At 44.0% G+C, this 20,458-nt stretch overlaps 1 protein-coding gene across 2 annotated transcripts; it reads left to right on the top strand.

The window, feature by feature from the left end:
• The first annotated feature begins 1,839 nt into the window (after nt 1-1,839).
• Nucleotides 1,840-20,353, top strand: LOC149329844 (TNF receptor-associated factor 4-like). Of its 2 annotated transcripts, XM_089560569.1 has the most exons (9): nt 1,840-1,996; nt 5,193-5,340; nt 9,059-9,133; nt 10,061-10,138; nt 10,233-10,325; nt 11,120-11,212; nt 12,694-12,753; nt 13,634-13,699; nt 15,300-20,349. In XM_089560569.1, exons 2-9 carry the CDS (start codon nt 5,209-5,211, stop codon nt 15,354-15,356), a joined length of 654 nt encoding a protein of 217 aa, XP_089416695.1. In that variant the 5' UTR covers nt 1,840-1,996; nt 5,193-5,208; the 3' UTR covers nt 15,357-20,349. The 2 variants fall into 2 exon arrangements, with proteins under 2 accessions (XP_089416695.1, XP_089416696.1); XM_089560570.1 differs by lacking the exon at nt 11,120-11,212 and having other exon boundaries at nt 15,300-20,353.
• The last annotated feature ends 105 nt before the right edge of the window (nt 20,354-20,458 follow it).

Genomic DNA, 20,458 nt, shown 5'->3' with positions numbered 1-20,458 from the left:
TCGCTTTGGGACGTTAAACCCCATCAAACCAAACCAAACCAACTATTTTCAATTACTTCTAATAAGTTTCGCTTTGTACTGAATGTTGCAAAGGCAGAACCACAGGGCAGCAATCATGCTCCTTCTACAGCGTTCCGGCTTTAAGGGAAAGCACTCAATGTTGCAAGATATCACCCGTGATTCTGCAGCGGAAAGCGTAAGTATACCGCTCGTCAGTCTGCTTCCATCGTAAGAGTGAATTTTCCCACTATCCGTGAATTGTGACCACGCCAAGTACCACCTCAAGCGCAGCAGCTGCATTACAGCGGGGAAAAGGTTTGAATATAATCTTATCTTCTTTTCGTGATTACACGGATTACGTGGGAATTTTGGACGTGTTTGTAACGAAACACGGATGTTCTTAGTGTAGTCATACTGAACAATTAAAATACCCTTAACACGATCGCCTTCCAGATTCTTTAGAGGCATGCGAGTTATTCCATTTTCCATTACCTGAAAGCTATGTAAATGGCTGCCACGGTGGCTCGATGGGTAAGTGATTATGGTATAAGAGAAGAACGGAAAAAATATCCTGGGTCTCTGCGTCGGCCACGTTACGGCATGCGCGCGTTAAAACCGTAATCCTGGCACTAACCTTCATTGTTGACTTCGAGATTGAGAAACAAGAATTGTGAACACAATACGTAGTTCAAAGCTACCGAACATGTTGTTATGCAATCTTAGGCAAAGGAGATTTCTTCCCACTACTGAAATTTATCGCGCGTGTCAAAACGAAAAATGTATCCTAAGGACATCAGGAAGAAAATAATAAACACACTTTGGCACTTCCCAGCAAAAACGGAAAAGGCCTTTCCTCCCTCTGTCTGACAAAGTCAGCGCGAGTCCTGTCGACCTCTGCATGGCTAATCTGTGACAGCTCCCTCCTTGACGTCAAACACGATAAAAAATATCAAAATAAATAAGCAAACGGCAAAAAGAGGACAATGAAATGGCGAGAAAGCAAATTCCTTCCAAACGGCACCCCCCCATGTGTGCAAGCGCCTAACAGCTCAAAGAAATTCAATTCGAATCCAAAGGTTTCATTTGCATTTTAAACGCATAGAGCGTCACGTCATCCTTTTATTCGTCAAACTCGCGGATTTATTACTCAGTTTTGCACACAAGGGTGAAAATGGCTTTACTTTTTCTTGCAAATAAACTTCTGCGCTTAGAACTCATTTATATTGCACTGAGCAGGTACCACTGTAAGGAACGGGAGGCCATGAATAAAGCGAGGTAGGGATCTTAAAATTTGTTTGGGTCTCGAATAGGATTGTTTGTACATTGAGTAATTTGAAAAGAAAAGGAATGGGAATTAGCTTGTTGAAAGCAACTCGGAAGCTTTGTCTGGTCGCCGCTAGAAGAGCTAGCTGGTATATTTTTGCGTCGAAGCTAATTTAACACCGATTCACTCAGTATTTCTACTCATCAGAGTCTGTATAGAAATGAGAGTAAGACTTATGCCTTATTTCTCGAGCTAACCCTACAGTGGCTCCACGTATGAGATGCGAAATGCACATATGCCAACTATTCGTTACGTTTACTTTCTTACACCCCCAACTAAGATCTCTTCTCCGATGAGAAGTTCACCAAAATGCTGCAAGAAGCGGGATGATCAGCACACCGTCAAATTTTTTCACTACACAAAAATATTGAATTTTTATACCGAGGTCGTTTAGGGACTTTCAAAACTGTTTTGAAAAATGTTGTGTGAGTTGCGCCATGGCGCGGCAAAAAGAGGAAATTCTGTAAGAGAGCTGCTGATTTCGCCTCTGAGCAATAGGTGGCGCCACTCGCGTGAGCCCTTGAGCTTTCTCTTTTTTACGCGTTGCCTGACGAGTCGAGCAGTTTGACAAAAAAGTAAAGAGCAGCCTGAAACGCTCGAGGTGTACCAAAGCAGGTTAACAACAGCCAGCTGCCTCCTTCTTAGAGGTCTGGGGAAAGCTACAGAGGAACTGTAAGTTTTGATTTTTTTTCCTTGACCCCTGCAATTGTTTAGTGCAAAACAGCGTGCCAGCAGCAAGAACCAAATGATTTCACGTATTTAGTGAAGTTATTTAGAACAACTAGCCCAGCTCTCTTTCTCGCCCAGTATTGTGCAGCTAAGCGTGTCGCACTTATTTTACACTGTATTCTCTACACTACTTCCAAAATTACACTAATGATCCCCAATCACATTTTTAGGAACACTCCGAAGCTCTTGTTTTCATGCGCTGTGGAAACATGGCACGAGGCGTTTAAAATTTTCCTTCTTAAAATCATATCCTCTAGATAAGCTACAGTTGCACCGCTCGCAAGTGTTATAGCGGGTGGCTTTTTTCATGTTTAGACATTTTTATTTTAAGAACTACACGAAATACATTGGTGCACTCTCAGCAGGAGGACTGCACTGCAAAGGGCACATAACGATCGTTATAGAGGTCAATAATTCGGCCATTAGGATTTAAAAAAAATCAATGCTTTATTTGTAACTTTAGAACAACGTTATATTGGAAATTAAAGGCCTTTAAAACTGCCCATATTGTGAATTTTCTTAACCGGTAATGTAGTTCAAATTATTGAACCTGAGAATTACGGATATTCAAGCTCGTTTAGTAAGCTTCCCCGGGCTGCATATTCATAAGTTAATCACTGCTCGTAGTATCGTCGTCCAAGTCATGTTAACTACTTCTAACTCGTATAATACACAAATGAACTGTGCATTTGCTACATTAGAAGTCCAAGCGGCGCCGATTTATAAATGTACAAAGTGTATGAGACAGCTAAACGAGCTATCAAATTAGTATTTTTGACGTTGCATATTTCGTACCAATTAGCTAAGAAACGACATTTTAAAACTGGGTGCACCTTCCATGTTACTGCTAAGAAATAGTTGTGCACAAATGAAAGACAAACACAGGAAAAACGGTGATGACAGAGCACAAGCTATCAACTGGCTTTATTCGTTTCAAGGCTGCATATATAAGCTGTGTACAGGTGATGTCAGAAGTTAACGGAAGGCGCAAGAGCGTGGCGAAACATGCCGCGGGTGTTATCAATCAGCAAACCCTTATTTTGTGAGTACGGCTATCACTTTCGGAGGCTGGAATGGGTGCTTGTTGCTTTTAACTTGTAACACCAGGGAGTTAATTGGGGCTAGCTGCGATGCGTTTCAGTTGTGGTTCACTTAGTTTCAAGCGGGTCGGCAGATAGCGCATGCGGTCTCCGCCATGAGCACACGCCACGACAGCCTTCCTTCATTGTTTAGTCTTTATTTGTGTTATTTCTTGTGCTCAAGTTGAAAGCCTTCATTTTAGCTTCTCTTCAGGCGAAAGGCGCGCTCAAGAACGGAATTCTTCAATCGATCGTGACAGAAAGAACGTTAGGACGCGCTATGAGCGTGTTAAATGTTGTGTAATGCGCAAACGCGTCGCGTTTGTTTATCAAATTCTTTATTATTTGGAATTGCTCGGCATGGTCAAATTGTTTCATTATTATTTTTCAGAAAACGTAAGCTCTTGTTGCTATTGTGGTGGTCATTTCCCTAATCGTAATGCCCCTTAGACCTCATAACTCTGGCATTCGTGAGCACAGAAATGGGAGAAGCGCTTAATTTTATTCAGAGTCGTTTCTTGTTACTGTGGTTGTCAGAAGCAACCGTTCGACTTGCCCAGCGTGATCGGTGTACACAGAACGTAAGGGTCTGCTGACAGCGTGCGCTTCTTTCTGGTTATGCGAGCCGGCTTTAGAAAGCGCTATGGCACGGTTTGCCTCTCTTTCGGGCCTTCCATTAACTTATGGCAGCATCAGTGCAAGCTTGCCTAAAAAAGCGACGAGAAGGCAAATTAAGCTTTCGCACAAATCAACAAAATCCGCGCAGAACGTTTTTTTTTCTCTGCATTATACATGGTTACGGAATTGCCACTAATGCAGTCATCGCCCTTTGCCTTTGCGTACCACGCTTCTAAAGTCTCACAGGCTACTTTATCATTCTCCTGCATATGCTCTTCAGCCGTGGCTAACAACGTTGCATGCAATGCGACGAGATGACAAGTTTGCCCGTTCTCTATTCTTGATTGACCCCGCATGATCGGCTTCGCGTTTATTCACGCAGCGGCCTGTCTGGCCGACACACACGCGCTCCACTTGAGCGGAATTTGATATACCACACCCGTGGCATATTTCACGAATGTTTGGGCATGCTTTTTGTTCTGCATCCACTTCGTCCAACTCCTTCGCTGCTGATACTTGGGCATAACCTGACAAGCTATCGTGGCATTGAAAAGACGAAAGTTACGCCATGCCTCTTTGCCACTTTAATAATGTTGTGGACGGCTTTGCGCATGTACGTCATAAGTGTGGCCTTCTTTTCGAGCATGCGCTCATTGGCATTGTGGCGGTTTTTTTTTTACGTTCTGAAGAAGGTTCTCAGCCACAGCTGAGATGACCTCTCAGGGGAAGCTGATTGAAAGCAGCCTGTTAATCTGATTATAGGAGCTGGTGTGCAGTGCATGTCGGCATTACTTTCTGAGAGCAATAGCAGCATCAATAAGTCGATAATAATAGAGTGATAACAGCCCCATATCGTTTATTGTATTCTTATGTTTTTGTTCACCTGTAACCACTCCCCTCTCTAATGCCAACGGCCCTGAGGGTATATGAAATAAATAAATAAAAAAATAAATAAATAGGTGGAGATATACCATGTGCCATCTGCTCGCTATAGAAGACGTTGTCGTTCAGGATGGATGGCGTCATGCGCGACCTGCCCTACGGTAGCCAGGCATATTCGCGGCGCCTCAGAGGCGTTATCAGTAAAGTTCCCGCTTATGAAATGGGATGCAGCCCGGCACAAGAGGCATTTTTATTTCGACGAATGGCGATTGTGCTGTTTGCTATTGTTGCTTAGTCGGTTAGTGCTGATGGGCTCAGATGTTCACTGCAGCATGTTAAATTTTGGCATCTTGCTTGTCTTCCGTCGACACCAGCACTCCTTAGTGTCGTCAGCGCCATGAGACTATGTTTTCAATACGAGACTGTAGACTTATGATCAAAAGTAGGTGCATGCTTCGGCAGGAATCGCGCAGCTTTGGTTTTCAAAGGTACACACAATACGACATTTCGCGTAGTTTCGCATTCAGATTTTATCTTATGCTCACCTAATATTATTGCAGATCGAACGCCGCCAGCATGGAGACGTGCCGACGATGTGGAGAAAGGGTTGATTTCAAGTTGATGACGGAGCACGCCGCAGATATTTGCGAACGCAGACTGCTGGCATGCCCTTACTGCGAAAGTGCTGTAGAGGCCGGTAACTTAGAGGTAAGCTTCTGTTAACAGCTTTGCTGTCCCATAATATGCTATATAACCCTGTGTGAAAACGAATTCTTTGTCCTTCTTTGTTAGGCGTCTAGTAAAAGAAGTTCGATCGCCTCGCATTTATTAATATTGCTTACGTGAAAAAACTTCTTCATTACTGTATTTTTAAACCAGGAGCCGCTGCTCTTTGCACCACAAGTAGCAGTCCCTATCGCGTTCTTTGCGCCTGGTAAAAACATTTCCTTTCCTACCAAAACTTGCGCGCTCCTTTTTGCCGAAATCTTCCGGCAACAAGTCAGCTGCGAAGCATGCTGTGGTCGCTGCTTTGAGACAATGGCAAGCAGGTTCCAGTGCACTGAACGTTCATCAGAAAGGAACATTGGGTGACGAAAACTGCTCACACCACGCATGCTACTGACGTCGTGATAGATCGCGCTCATATCTGGGAGACTTAGCATTGAGATAATCCAGCGCTGTGCGTACCTGTGCCGAAGTTTGGTCTCCTGAAGCGGCCAGCTCAGCTTGTCGGCGAGCGGCCCACAAGTAAGGCAGACCAACAACCGGTGCCGATTGATCGACGCTTGCCCAGGTGTTAGTTGCAGCCGTATTCAGCGCGCATGGTATGCGGTCAGCAACAATGGCGACGACTTAACAGAGAGACCTTAGATAATTGAAGCTGTCCCAATTGGCCACAGAACAGTTGCGGCGTAATCGCCGGACCAGGGATGGATGGAGACCCATGATGACAGAATGGAGGTCACTTCCCCAGCACTAAGGTTCCAGGTGCCACGAGGGAGGGCCGGGACACGATTACCACTTAGGGTTCGAAGCTTATGTTGCACTTCAAGCTTGACGCATAGCCCGCACTGCTGTACTGAGATGGTTCAGTGGAACAAACAACGCATTCCGGAAGGGGTCGCGCGCACGCCTACTAAAGAAGCTCGAAATGGTGTAACTCCCACCCAGGTGAGGGGCGTTGACGTTTCCTCCGACTATAATTGAATATCATGGGTACGCTCGACGATTATTCAACAATCCGGCCAGATTAATGCGGGAGGGAGCGCCATAGGCTGGTCTAAAGTAGTGTGGCACTACAATGACAGTTACTTTGGTAAATTTTACAGCCACTTCAACTACCTTCTGATATGAGATGCAACAGTCTTCCTGAGAAAGGCACAAATGAGGGAAATGCATGCTAACATACACCGCTGCCTCTCCCGGAGCGGCAGGAGCGTGCACCCGATGGTCGTTAATTTAAACAGACGTGTCCATCGAAGCCCGGAATCGCAACCGGACCCACGCCTGATAATTGTTCAGGCAAAGACGGCATTTGAGCTCTCCCACATTCGTGGATAAGCCTCTGCAGTTAAACTAAAAGACACCACAAGAACTTCTACATGATATTTTCAATTATGATTGCACGCGTTGAAAAAGAACAAAGAGGTCGGATAATTGGTCTACCGTAAACGGAGCAGGCATGTTCTAGTGTGACAGTGGTGGGTGAGTAATTATCGATGTTGCTGCGGCATTGATAGCCTTGGTTCGGGATTCTGTTCCTCGTCGACGGCAAGCAAGTAGGTCATGTTTCTGTACGGTCTGAGAGACCTCCTCTAAGAAGTGTGAAATTTGATAGTGAACAGCTTCCATATCATCATGCGGCAGTTCTGAGACGCTGTATTAAATTAATTATCACTAAGTTTGCTGGATAGGTATTGCAGGTCTGTCGAGCTCCGAAAGCTCCGGCTACTCGTCATTCCACTGGAAAGCCCCAAACGTGTTGGTCTGCACCGGTGGTACATGAACGTGATGACATTCCTTGTGGATCCCACGGCTAACCTTTTGAGCGGTCTTGTCATTTGTTAGCCAAGATGGAGAGGCGATTTCGTAGTCATTACTCTTGCGCAGGCTTTTCGGTAAGGTACTCTGCCGTCTTACATAGCGAAACCTTGAGTTAGGAAAAGGCAGAATCGCCGCTTGTTGCCCGGTTGGGAACAGCCGCATTAATACGCGACACTGTGTTTATAAGGCCCTGACCGTAGAATGCATCTATTTTAGTTAACTCCTGCTGGAGGAGTTGGTGAGCCTTGCAGGGAGGCGATCGAAGAGCGCCCCTTTCTCATATACAGTGCACGTTAAAGAACCCCAGGTGGTCGAAATTTCCGGAGCCCTCCACTACGGCGTCTCTCATAGCCTTAGTCGCTTTGGGACGTTAAACCCCATAAACCAAACCAAACCAAACCTTTCTCATATAGCGGTCTTTAATGACAAGGTGGATATAAGTGTAGGCCTCATGTTGAAGGATGGCCTGGTCCGCCTCTTCCTTGAACAGCACATCATTGTAAGTCCAAATTTTCTACTAGGTACACATGCACCTGTACATTGATCTCGCTTGTAACTGCAATGTACTTAATCTGTGGACTGTAGCGCAAGATAAATTTGCTAGGGAGGGACTTTTATTTTATTCTTCATGCAATAACTAGCTTATATCCCTGTAGCGTGAGATGGTACAGCCATTTTGTTAAAAATATTTTGTACAATTTTCCTCTTACTTTCGGCAAACAGATTCATGAAAAATGGAAAATCCTCTTCCTGATCTATAGCAAGCGTTGGAAAAATTCGACTAAGATTTATATTTTTCGAAAATGTGGTTTTTGCGACTAAAAAGGAATAAATATTCGTAGTTTCCATAGACGCAGGTCGTTTACAGTCGAAATCACTTTAAAACAAATGTAAGCCAAGGCACCGTGACAATGTTGTTTCATCTTGCGCTGGAGGTCACCTGGAAGCTAAATGCATCGCTGTTTTATTGAGCGCGGCAGGTCGCCTTGAAGCTGAATGCCCTTATTAGCGAGGAGAGGGAGCAGCCGCTGAAGATTACAAATAATGTGTAAAATATTTCAATATGGACAACAAATCTGCATACCCTGTCGAAAGTGGACGCCTGCGGAAAAACACATTAGCGGAGGGCTTTATAGTAGCTTTCGGTCGAGTCGTTACGTAATACGAATATTAAGTATTAACAGTAGCTCGAAATGAGGATGACGCCCGAATGTAAAATAAAGTATGGGCTTTGTCCATCTGTTCATGCGTTTTCTTCTTTTTTTTTTGCTTCTTTTTGTCATGACCGCTCGCTAACTAGTCACACTTATAATAAAAATTACTGTTAGGGACAGTTGGCGTGATGAGCGTAGTAGTTATGATAGTTCGGCTTTTCGGCAGCCGTCATGAGATGTTGAACGCCACCAAACGTTGTGAAAAACCCCGCCGCGGTGGCTCAGTGGTTACGGCGCTCGGCTGCTGGCTCTAAAGACGCGGGTCCGGCAGCGGCGGTTGAATTTCGATGGAGGCGAAATTCTAGAGACCCGTGTGCTGTGGGATGTCAGTGCACGTTAAAGAACCCCAGGTGGTCGAAATTTCCGAAGCCCTTCACTACGGCGTCCCTCATAGCCTGAGTCGCTTTGGGACGTTAAACCCCAATAAACCAAACGTTGAGAATACTTCTACCCTTAATTTTTTTTTTCGGATGACCTCTCGAATTTTTGTAGTTGGGAGAAAAATTCCCTAAAAACGTAGAGGCTAGTGGCAACAATGATGTCTGTTTAGCGCTTCATGAACGTCAGTATAGTGAGCATTACAGCTCGCGAAAGTTACGTTATACTCTCTATCCTTAGGGACAAATGAGAACACAAAGCTTGAATAAATCTTTACCTCTCCGTTCCAGGTGCACATGGAAGAGTGTGATCAAAGGCCGGCGAGTTGTTCCCACTGCAGTGCTGAGTTTGACTCTTTCGTCGATGTAAGTAATGTAGTTAGCCACACTGTCTCGCCCCGTGGTCTCTCTTACGCCATCCTGGTGCTGTGCCTATTCAGCAATTAGAAACTATTTACTGGCTAAAAAACTCTCAACTCCGACTGCTGGTCCATATGTATACAGGAACTTGACGTATGGCAGCATTTTGGTGTGGTTGGCTGCATCGCCAAGGGGGCCGAGGGTGTACTTTTTGAAATGTGTCTGCTGCAAACCGTAGAGACCAGTAGGGGTAGTGACGTGAGGAATATTTTATCGTACGGTTATGTTTACATCTGTGGTGTTATACTCAGATTCGAGAGCAAGAAAATAAGTTTTCTTTATATAAAAATAGGAATGACACCTCTGTTGCCTCCGGCACTTCAATCACATCAGGGATGTGCTAGCGAGGAGTTGACGGAAGATTTATTGTGGTGACGCAGGTGATCAGCGCACTGGATTTAGCTAGAGGGCCCATATGGGATGAGGGAGGTGGGTAAATGTGTATTTCATTTATATCAGGATAATTTTGCAGCGCCGTAATCATGGTAGCCATCACAGCATTGGTGTTTTGGTGTGCCCAGCTTCTAGCACGAGTCGTAGCGCGGCGTATTAGAAGGTAGCAACTGGTGCATGCTAATGCACTAGGGAGAGCAAAAAAGTGGAGAGCAGGAACTAGATATAGAAGAAATAAATGAGGGTCGTGTATACCCAATTGCGCCATATGTGGAGCCTTCCAAAATGCAGAGCGATTTCTACGTTCCTGCATAGGGCATCCCTTCCATCGAAACCGGTCTTGATGCTTGGCCGGGTCATTGACTAGCGCAGTGTCTTGAAGGATCACCGTTATGAATCTATTTTTTTTATCTTAAATGTCTGTACTTTGTGTTTCAGTAAATCAACCAATCAAACCTAAAATGCGCATTCTCATTCCAGCTTAGGGACAATCACTTGGATGTTTGTCTTGCGAAGCGCTCTAAGGTTTCTTATCGGAAATCGGACTACGAAGTTCAGGTAAATTTGTTTGATTGGTCGGTATAAATTTCAAGGAGAAAAATTAAGTTTTGTCACATGCACTCAGACTATTTATAAATTTTTGTGTTCTCAGGCACCCAACAGACAAGCAGAAGAGCACGTAGGACCTGCTAGCCATAACAGGGAACTGATGAAACGTATCGATAATTTAGAAAAGAAAGTTCAGGTAAGCTCGGTATTGACAACGATATTAAAGCTATCATTTGGTTGGTAATCGAGGTGTTTTCATTACTCACACGTTTTAAATTTAGAGAAGCATAAAAGTGAGTATGAAATAGCTTTTTATTTCCAGGAAGCAACACCGATTTATCTCTGAGGGTGGCGTAAGGCCAAAGGCTCGAAGCATGACGAGGCCTTAGACCCCCCTAATTATTGTTACAACAGACAGCAACAGAATTGCATTTTTATTGCGAAAGCAGTACTAGTTGCACTTTCAGCCCGTCGCGTAGCGAGGCCGGTAGCTACCAAGCGCGGCCTAACTCCCGCTCCTGCCGCGCGCGGCGCGCTTAGCGGTCTGACGTCATGCCATATGCCGCAAAACCTAGGGTGCCTCGATGCGCGCGCGCACGCATCGAGGCACCCTAGCAAAACCGGGCGCGCAGCGCGCCGGCGGCCAGACGTTGCAATGCCGCCTACCGCGAAAGCCGCTCGGCAGAATGCAAAGAGGAAGCAACAGCGAGCTACGGAGACCGAGGGAACACCTTTAATTAAAACACCATGCCGTATCCAGATTGAATCACTGTATAACCGATGCATCACCACAAGTCTAACCACAAGCACCGCCACCAGCTACACTGCCAGCTGAACCATGGCGTAGCTACAGATATTGCTTTCGCAATTACCGGGCTTAACCAAGCTAAGCCACAGCCAATTTTTTTTTTATATTGAAAACAAGTGCGCGCTTAAAATAGGAAAATTATTGCACGCACCCACAGCACTAAATATTTTTTTTGTTCCCAGGCATCCAACCTACAAATGGAAGAGCATGCAAGATTGATTAGCCATGTCGAGGTACTGATGGGACAAATTACGGAATTAAAAATTAAAGTTCAGGTAAGCCCTATTTCGACAACGCATTTGCCTAGAAAATGTTGGTTTGTAATTCAAACATTGCGCATATTTAAGCAAATATTTCAATCTACTGTTTGTAGAATACCTTAAACGCTGCTGTCTGGTTGAAATTGACCCATGGTCAGTTCAGCTTTGACATTTTCTTTGGAGTAATATGGTTTAAATATTAAAAAAATTTCTAGCCAGCATTCGTGCAGCAAAACAGACTGCAGTTTTTAAGTTGGACAGGTTGTTTTAGAACTACCATTACAGTAGCCCCTGAGCTGGAACAGTCATAAAGAACAGATGAAAGACGCGCGGTGATTTTATTGACTAAGTCCGAGTTAAGAACCACAACACGGATGGTTAAGCTTGTTGTTGTCTTTAACTTTCTTATCATACATCTAAGCTGCGCCTGTCTTGCACATGATCACAATCCAGCTTAGTCTCAAGGGCTTTTTTTTAAAGAAACAGCTGGATTTGGTATGGCTATATAAGGTTGTCGTTCTACATCCGGCCATCCGTGAAAGCGCCTGAAGTATTAAAAAAGCCTCCTAGGAGAGACATTCATTTTTCTGTGCCGCGGCATACAAGGAAATTAGTAGTAGTGGTTTATTTTAAAATAAAAGAAAAGAAAAGTGAATGAAATGAGTGTTGCCGGCCGCGGCAATTGCTATCCAATATCTTAAGCTTCCGAGCTGCAGCCGGCGGAAATGAAGGAGAAAGGGAGAGGATAGTGAGGAGAGTAGAGAGGGGAGCGATAGGAAATAAAAACGCGTTCATGGTTTTAAGTACTATGGAATTATCCTCAGAGGAGGTTATCCCTAAAAAAAACAAACAAACTTATAAGTGCCTTATTGCTGTCTCCGCCTTCGTACTAATTGGAAGCCTATTACTGACGTGTTAAAAAGCATATCTTGGAATCGTTGCATATTACTGGAAAGGAGACGTAGAATTTAAATGCGCTAGAATTTCCCAAATTGTTATCTTCATACGCTCCAAAGAAATAAACAAACAGCATGAAGCATGCGATACATTACAATCCACGCAGCAATCGCTAAGTTTCTTCTATTGTGGTGCTGCACTGCCTGTGAGATTTGGGTGCAGAGCCCAAATGGCGGCTGCATATCACTATAGATAAAATGCAGAAACTTTCGTGTGCTTTCCGGGTGCAGACTAGAAAACATCGGAAGGTTGATATTACTCGAGAGGCCTCCATGACGTCGTCCCTCAAATCCTACATGTAACGCGGTGAAACACAAAAACCCCCACTAAATTACTTCCGGCTAAAGTACTGAGTAAACAGAACGTGCCGTTGCAGCGGAAGCTATTTATAGTTTTGAATTACAGTGAGCAGAAAGCTTAAAACTTTTTTGCCGCTGAATTGTCTGAAACAATCAATTATATGTAGCCGCAGGTGCTCGTAAAAGTAAATGCTCGTAAATGCGCTCGTAAATGATTTGCACTTTTTGTTATTCTTGCAGGAGTTGAGAGCAGAGAATGATAAACTGAAGAAAACCGTCCATGATATAGAAGACACACAGGTAAGAATAATGTCCGGTATGTTTGCCAAAGCTCTCGAATTATTTCGTCCTAGTAATATATGCTCATTATGAGAGAAATATGAAATTGAAATAACAAAATTCACCCTAGAAAGTGTTTTTTTTTGGTTGGATGAAGCAAGTTAACTGTCATTCAAAAATTTCCCGGGAATGTTTTGAAACTCATTAGAAAATTAGTTATTGAGCAAAGTATTGGCTTTGTTGGCCCGGCAGCAACGAGTTTCACGTGGTGAGGATAAGGTGCCGGGTTCGATGCCGGCCCGGTGGCTCTTCGACAGTTGCAGTAAAATGAGAAAAAGCACATGTGTACAAGTTTGTTCTTCGATGTCTATCACTACCAGGAGGTCAAAATTAATTCCTTCTTTCCTGTCTTGAACTGTAGCATGAGTTATAGCCGAACGGCTAGCTTCAGACGTAAGACGTGTTATGGTAAAAGAGTTTCAAGAAATTACTAAGAGGGGTGAATGGACTGAGTTAAGTCGTGTATGCTGAGTGCTTATAATCATTGGTCCAGCGGTTGTGCCATAAAATTAAACAGAGCCATTGCGTCATAAGATCAGGCGTAACACGAAAAATTGTACTTCGGCAAGGTGACGGCGCTTGTCACTTGACAGCAGAAATTGAAGAATAGGTGGAGTATTGTATTCAGTGCAATTACTTGACTCATCATTGTAATCCTAGGAAACAATGAGGTTCAAAACTCAGTCGTAGCGCCACACTGCATGTGTTGATTTCACGTGCTTGTTAGAGTAATCCCTTGCACTGCTCAGTAGTCAAGAAACGCGTACTAAACCAATATGACTGCGCAATAACATTGACATCACATGCAAATCTAGAGAAGCTGCTCTCTTGTTTCTGGCAGAAAACAGAGCAGTGCCTCCGTGTGAACATGAATGACACCATTGAAGACCTCCAAGAGCGAATGGACGTACGTATATATTTTTCATGAATAGGAGCGCTGTGCAGCTTGATTGTTACTGGAACCCTTTTTTGGTAAATCCTAGAGTAGAAGTTTGGGCGAATTGGTGATGGTTCACTTGCAACATAGCGCTAAAAAGACACGGACACAAGGGAGACACACAGGACGGGCGCTAACTGACAACGGAAGTTTATTGCATGAAACCAGGCAATATAATGGAGAAAAGGAAATAAAAACATTTGAAATAAAGAAGCACTCAAACAGCGTTATGGTCAAACAATATTTACAGATTAGCAGACATGAAAAGCATTTCCTTGTCAGATAGAAACACTGAGGCAGCACTGACGCACGTATGTTGCTTTTGTGAATGTATGTTGAATGCCTCTATAATTTCCCTGGTAAGCTGATCCTTGTGGCAATCAATGACAACAGAGCTTTTGAAATCCGGATAACAGCCAGGACACTTGTATTTCGATCATTTTCTTTAGCGTTGATGTGGCCAGCAAGATGCCCCTTGACACCATTCCTGACATCATTGTTTTCTTCTCGCAGCCTAGCGTTGAGGCTGCGACCTCAACGATGCGAAGAACCAGTATGTCACATGTGAAAAGAATGCAGTCTATTCCATTCGGTTGAAATGCGGCCGGAAGTACATAGGCCACACAGGCAGATGCGTCAACGATAGGCTGCGAGAACACAACAATGATGTCAGGAATGGTGTCAAGGGGCATCTTGCTGGCCGCATCAACGCTAAAGAAAAGGATGGAAAAACAAACAAGTGTCCTGGCTGTTATCCGGATTTCAAAAGCTCTGTTGTCATTGATTGTCACAAAGATCAGCTTACCAGGGAAATTATAGAGGCATTCAACATACATTCACGAAAGGAAGATACGTGCGTCAGTGCTGTCTCAGTGTTTCTATCTGACAAGGAAATGTTTTCATGTCTGCTAATCTGTAAATCATGTTCTACGATAACGCTGTTTGAGTGCTTCCTTATTTCAAATGTTTTTATCTCCTCTTCTCTGTTATATTGCCTGGTTTCATGCAATAAACTTCAGTTGTAAGTTAGCGCCCGTCCTGTGTGTCTCCCTTGTGTCCATGTCTCTTTAGTGCTATGTGACAAGTGGTGAATTCCGCAAAGATACTGTGACCAAGAGGCAGTAATGAGTTGTAAGTGCTTATTGGAGGTTGACTGGGAACTTTGTCCTTCATTATGAAGGAAAATTCGCGATCTATGAAGTCAAGGCAGGGTTGCTATTCAAAGTTTTGTTTTTATTCTTTCGCTCCAGGAGGACTTAAGAAATACCGGAGCTTTGTAATCGGTGTCGGAGCAACCCCTTTTCATCAATCTACTTCAGCTGCATGCGCGCCGTCAATAAATCTTTGAGGTGCACATCGACGATCGATTCGCATCAACTCAGAATGAATTTTTACTGTTTGCTACCGATACCACATTGAGCGGTGTATGCTGGCTGACACTGTAAAGGCAGGCTGAAGCTCAATTACCGCAGTGATGAATACAGTATGGTAATATTTGGTAATAACAGAACTTTATATGTAGGAGTTGCAGTGCAGATGTTTAAGCTAATACTTCTTTGACTCTTTGCAGGCATTACATGCAGTAAATTTGCAGAAGCAGGAAGATATGAATGAAAGTGGCAACTAAGTGGAATGCAAGAATTTCATTTGAGAGAACCTTATACATACCCCTCTAGAGAAAAATGAATTAGGTCTTCCACAAAATGCACTTTTTTAAACAGAACAAAATACTTATTACAGTTTAAAAATATGACAGAAAGCTCCTTCCATTTCGTAGTTAGGAAATGTTTTATTAGGAAGCATTTTACGATGGGGATTGCATATAACTGATTAAGGCTAGCACAAGGAGTCACGTGAAAACTGGTGGCTAATTAGGAACAAATGTTTTGATGACAGGTTTTCGGATAGTTGGAATTTAATAGCCACAGAAAAAAGTGCCATCTTAATACAGTGGGTTGACTGCGCTCTTATTGAGAAATTGGTCGCCTCATCAAGGCGGTTATAACGCTTTCGTTGGGGTATTAAGCAGGGCTTGAACATATTTTTCGTAACTAAGTCAGGTGGGAAGTAATATAGGGAGAATGTGATTTTTGCTGCCAGCCAGACACTGAACACGAAAGAAGACAGATTGGGTGTTAAGCAGAGGGCATACAAATGTTACTTTGCAAAATTCAATAAAATCGCTGACGAAAGATAGAAAATGCCCCAGTAAATATGGTACATGTTATTTTTAGCTACGGTTAGTGCGCATGCTGTTTATAATTCCTAGATTCTACGGGGGGTTCAGCCGGTGACTTCGTTTTACTGGGGTATCAAAAATGTGCCTTTGTTTTATAAAATTCCTTCTCTACAAGCTAGAACCTTGTGAGGATAATGGCTTAGGCAGCCAAAATTGGCTTACAAAAAAGCAGCAGAAGAATGGATGCCCATTCTTTATTACGTCTACGATTTACATGCTCCGTACAGTTAAATGTTGCGTAGTTCCAGCAGTAAAAGTGCGTGATATCAATAACTGTTCAAAGCAAAAAAAAAAAGGAAGCCAGAAGGTTTCCAAGCCGCCTAAACTGCCACAGCGTGGATATACGAGAGGATCTTCAATCGAAAAACTGAATACAGGCGGCGTTTAAATTCGTTCACTTGCTACTCTGCGTCGGGAAAGGATTCGGGGAGAGAGAGATGAAATGAGAGAGGTTTAAAAAATTAATAACAAAATAGAGTGCATAGTGAATGCGCAGCGAGAGTGCTGAAGGGAGGGATTGCAGTTTGGTTTGGAGACCACTGTCATTTAAACAATGAAATAAAAATTTCTTAGCGCGTCTCGGCTTCCTATTGCAGGCTAAAGAACCTAATACACAGTCGGGTGTTAGAGGGAATTGAGTTGTGCCATTATATATTCATAATGGGCACGCTCCTCAGCATACGCTGGGCATTCTGACAATATGTTCCCCTGTTTCTACTAAGCCCCATTTGTCGGAGCGCGGAGTGTTCACTTGACCTAAATGAAACTGTAAGGCGATCGGATACGCAACGTTTCGACGAAGTTGATGGTAAAGAGCTTCTAGATGTCGAGGAAGCTTGGTTGACATTCCTACGCTGGCTACATTGGCTACCATCATAGAGCGGCATCGCAGGCAATCACGGTGCGGACGAGGCTGCGCTAACCGCCCAAAGCGACTGCGAATGTGTGTCGACCCAAATCCTAGAGCGGACTCATCGGAGAGGCATCGAACATTTGAGGGGGATATCACGGCTGCCTCGTTGAAGCCTAGCCAGTTTTCAAACCCATATCTACAAACTCTGGACACTGACATGAAGCTCCAGCTTCCACTTGCACCCGCCACGACGTGAAGCAACTTTGTTGTGTCGCATGTACCGTGGTGTCGCATGCACAAACCACCGTGGTGCGACTGCTGCGTCAAAAGGCAGAGCCTGCCACATACTGCTACGTTGTGAGAAAAGTGTGTTGTTCAAATGTTTAGGGCAATCCCCCAAGGTGGAGTAGGTTCGTAATAATCTGCGCCAAAACGCCCTGTTTACTTAAAACTCTCGGGGGCCGCTTATTATCCTTCGTGAACATATGCATGCTGCACATCAAGTTGGCCGGGCCCGTTTTCACCCCGCGTAACGAAAACGGAGGAGGGAAATAGGCCTGCGGCACGCTGTAAATGTGCATGTCAAAAAAATTGGCAGAGGCTTAGCTTGGTTAAGCCCGGTAGGTTACGAAAGCGAATGGCAAACTATCTTTGTACACAGTAAGAAAGATCCACCGTGACCACCCGCCGCGCTCCGCCGACGGATCGAGCTGGGGGCACTTTTTTTATGCAGCTGGTATGACGTCACCTTCACTGTAGCGCCACTGGTGAGAGGAGCGCGAGGCTCGCCGCCGTGACTACCGCCGCCCTCCGCCGACGGATCGAGCTGGGGGCCCTTTTTTTTCGCAGCTGCTATGACGTCACTCCGCGAAAGGTCAACCGTAACTACCACCGCGCCACGCTGAAGGCTCAAAACCTAGCGTAGTATTGCTTGCGCAATAAAACCTTAACGGCACGCTGCCGCGAAGTTCTCAGTGGGCGTCAGTTTTGGGGTTCTCTTCGTTGCCGTGGGAAAGAGAGGCGGGTAGCCCCAGATAATTGTTTTTCACTCACGTCGATCTGTCTCCCTGCTGTGTAGTTCCCGTTCCCCTGTGCATATTCAATGGCAAGCAACTTGAGTTCTGCACTGATGCTTGTTCACCTTGCAAGCGGCGTCATGTTGAGCAAAAGCAACGCATGACGCGCGCGAAGCCATACGGATGTGACGCTTGAATCGAAACTTTGCAGAATATGACTAGACTGGATGCGGCGTCGGCGCGCACTTCGTGCCGCCGCTGTATTCAGTTCGATTGTTGCTAGATTATATTATTGAAGCCGTTGGATAGCATTTTAAAAAGTTTTAGCATAACGCTTCCCGCTTCCGTTAACCGCATCCGCTCTGAGCAATCTGCGCATGCTACCTATCGCAAGCTAGCTACCTATCGCGAACTGCTATTATATTCCGTCGAAAATCACCTTAGTTTTTATCGTATTATTTTTTATGCACACTGCAACTCGTCCGGTGAGTTACTTAGAAAGGCAATGTTCTAGGCGATTTGCAGACTAGTAAGGCATTCTCCGTTTACTCTTATCCCCTGCTGTTCCCAAACCAGGTCTTGTTGCTTACTGGTTGGAGGATTACGGTCGCTGTAGAAGTGGTATAGATATATTCCATTATATTTAATGATTCTGTAATGCCTATAGTCTATGATTCCGTAATGCCTGCATGACTGCTTAGGTTTTGACTGAGTCAAATGCTTTCCCATAATCAATGAAAGCTACATAAGGTGTCTCACTGATGCCTGCCACTAATTTTTAAAAATCGGGTTTTGAGCTAAATACCTTTGAGGCCTCGTAATACCAAAGGTAGTTATTACCCTTGGAAAAATGCTTCTTGAGGCAGTGTTGAAGTTCCCATGAGTAGGTTCAACATGCCGTGTTGAATTTGTGTTGGGACCAGGATGACCTAGTGTTTGTGAATTCTTGAGGCCGAGTTGAACATCTACAGAAAAGTGGATACCGTGCTAGACTTGAGCATTCTTAATAAAAGCTCTGCGTTATTTTCATGTTGAATTCATGTCAAAATTACGGGGGTGAATCAGCAATCATTCTGATACTTGGTTGGGGGGAAAAAACAAAAAATCGTAGGAATACATTCGTAATGCACCATGGGCCGACTATCGATGCAATTTTTGGCGGTAAATTCATATTTATTGCTGCTATTCGTGGTTAACGTGACGCTCACATGTGTGTGTGCATATATATATATATATATATATATATATATATATGCACACACACACATACACATACACTCTTGCCTTATACATCCATCAGATAAAGAGCATGGAACAGTATTGCAGACGAAGCTATTAGATGAACTGACTAATTGTTGATAAGACTAAGAGTCTTGAGCGCAATCGGAGCTTCTCCTATATACATGTATAGTCCTCCACGGGGGTGTCAGGATCTGCGTAGGCAGGGGCCTGCCGATCAGCAAAGTTAGGTCCGCTATTACTATTAATATTTTTTTTATTTTATGTGTAGTAGAAGTTCACATGCAACGTTCTGTTACTTGATGGCCTTTATTCATTCATAAACAACGGAAATAAAGCACTATTTAAGTGCCCTTTTTTATGAGCGAACAAGCACATTCTAGGAACTATGTGTGCATGAAAGAGCATATTGCACCTCTAGCACTTTTCTCTATGCATGAAAAGGACTTTGAGCGGTTTACGAGAGTCTTAATAGGTGCTGCATGCGTTCTTAATATGTATAATGCTGTAAGGTTCTGTTTACACGGCACATGTCGAAATGATTTCATTTAGTTAGGCTTAGAAACGGTTGCCATGGGACTTGATTCAACATAAATTCGGCAGAAATTACTCAACAATTAATGTGTTGACTACGTTCAACAAAAATCTTGTTTAGCAAGATGTTGAGTAGGTTCTACATACATTGGGGTCATGTTGGTTTCCAGTTGATTCAACAAGAACTCAACAAGGCGTCAACTGAAGCCCAAAAGTCATTTTTGTAAGGCAACGGACGTCGAAAAAGAGTGAAATACATTAACTACTAAATTAATTAACTAAATTATAATACTCGTAAGATGGGCTTAGTAGAAATAAACCCTGACGGTGGCTGCAGCAGCGAGAATGCTTAGAGGTCCGCTAAGTCCAGCATAGACACACACACGGCGATAGGAATACCGCTGTGAGTCATGCTCATATTAGTCTATGACGCTAATGTTCATATTAATTCTCGCGTAGTTAACTTTTTAACTATTACCTATAGGTAATAGGAGATTTGTAGCCGTGGGTTAGTACTAGCCGTAGCCGCTGTGGCCCAATCAATTTGGGACATCTCTCGCGGAATTTCCGCTGAGAAGGCTCAACAATGTCCATCAAATCGTGTCATTACGTGGCGCAAGTCCGACATGGCATTCTCTGCACCGCCCGAGCTGGAGCAGCTAAGTGGAAAGAAACGGGGAGCACCGAAGCGCAGGCGAGCAGAGAATGTCACATGTCCCATAGCCATATTTTGCTTGTGATTTTGGGGTTGCAAGGGTGCGAAACATAGGGGCCGAAACATAACGTAAAAGGTGCAAATTTTTTGCGTTGACACGCACAGTACACGGGTATTTAAAATTTCGCCTCAA

The sequence above is a fragment of the Amblyomma mixtum genome, chromosome 9 (genome assembly GCF_055824585.1).
Source record: "Amblyomma mixtum isolate Tamu chromosome 9, ASM5582458v1, whole genome shotgun sequence".
Taxonomy (NCBI): Eukaryota; Metazoa; Arthropoda; class Arachnida; order Ixodida; family Ixodidae; genus Amblyomma; species Amblyomma mixtum.
The sequence above is the reverse complement of the archived record's forward strand: the minus strand, read 5'-3'. Positions and strand labels throughout refer to the sequence as shown.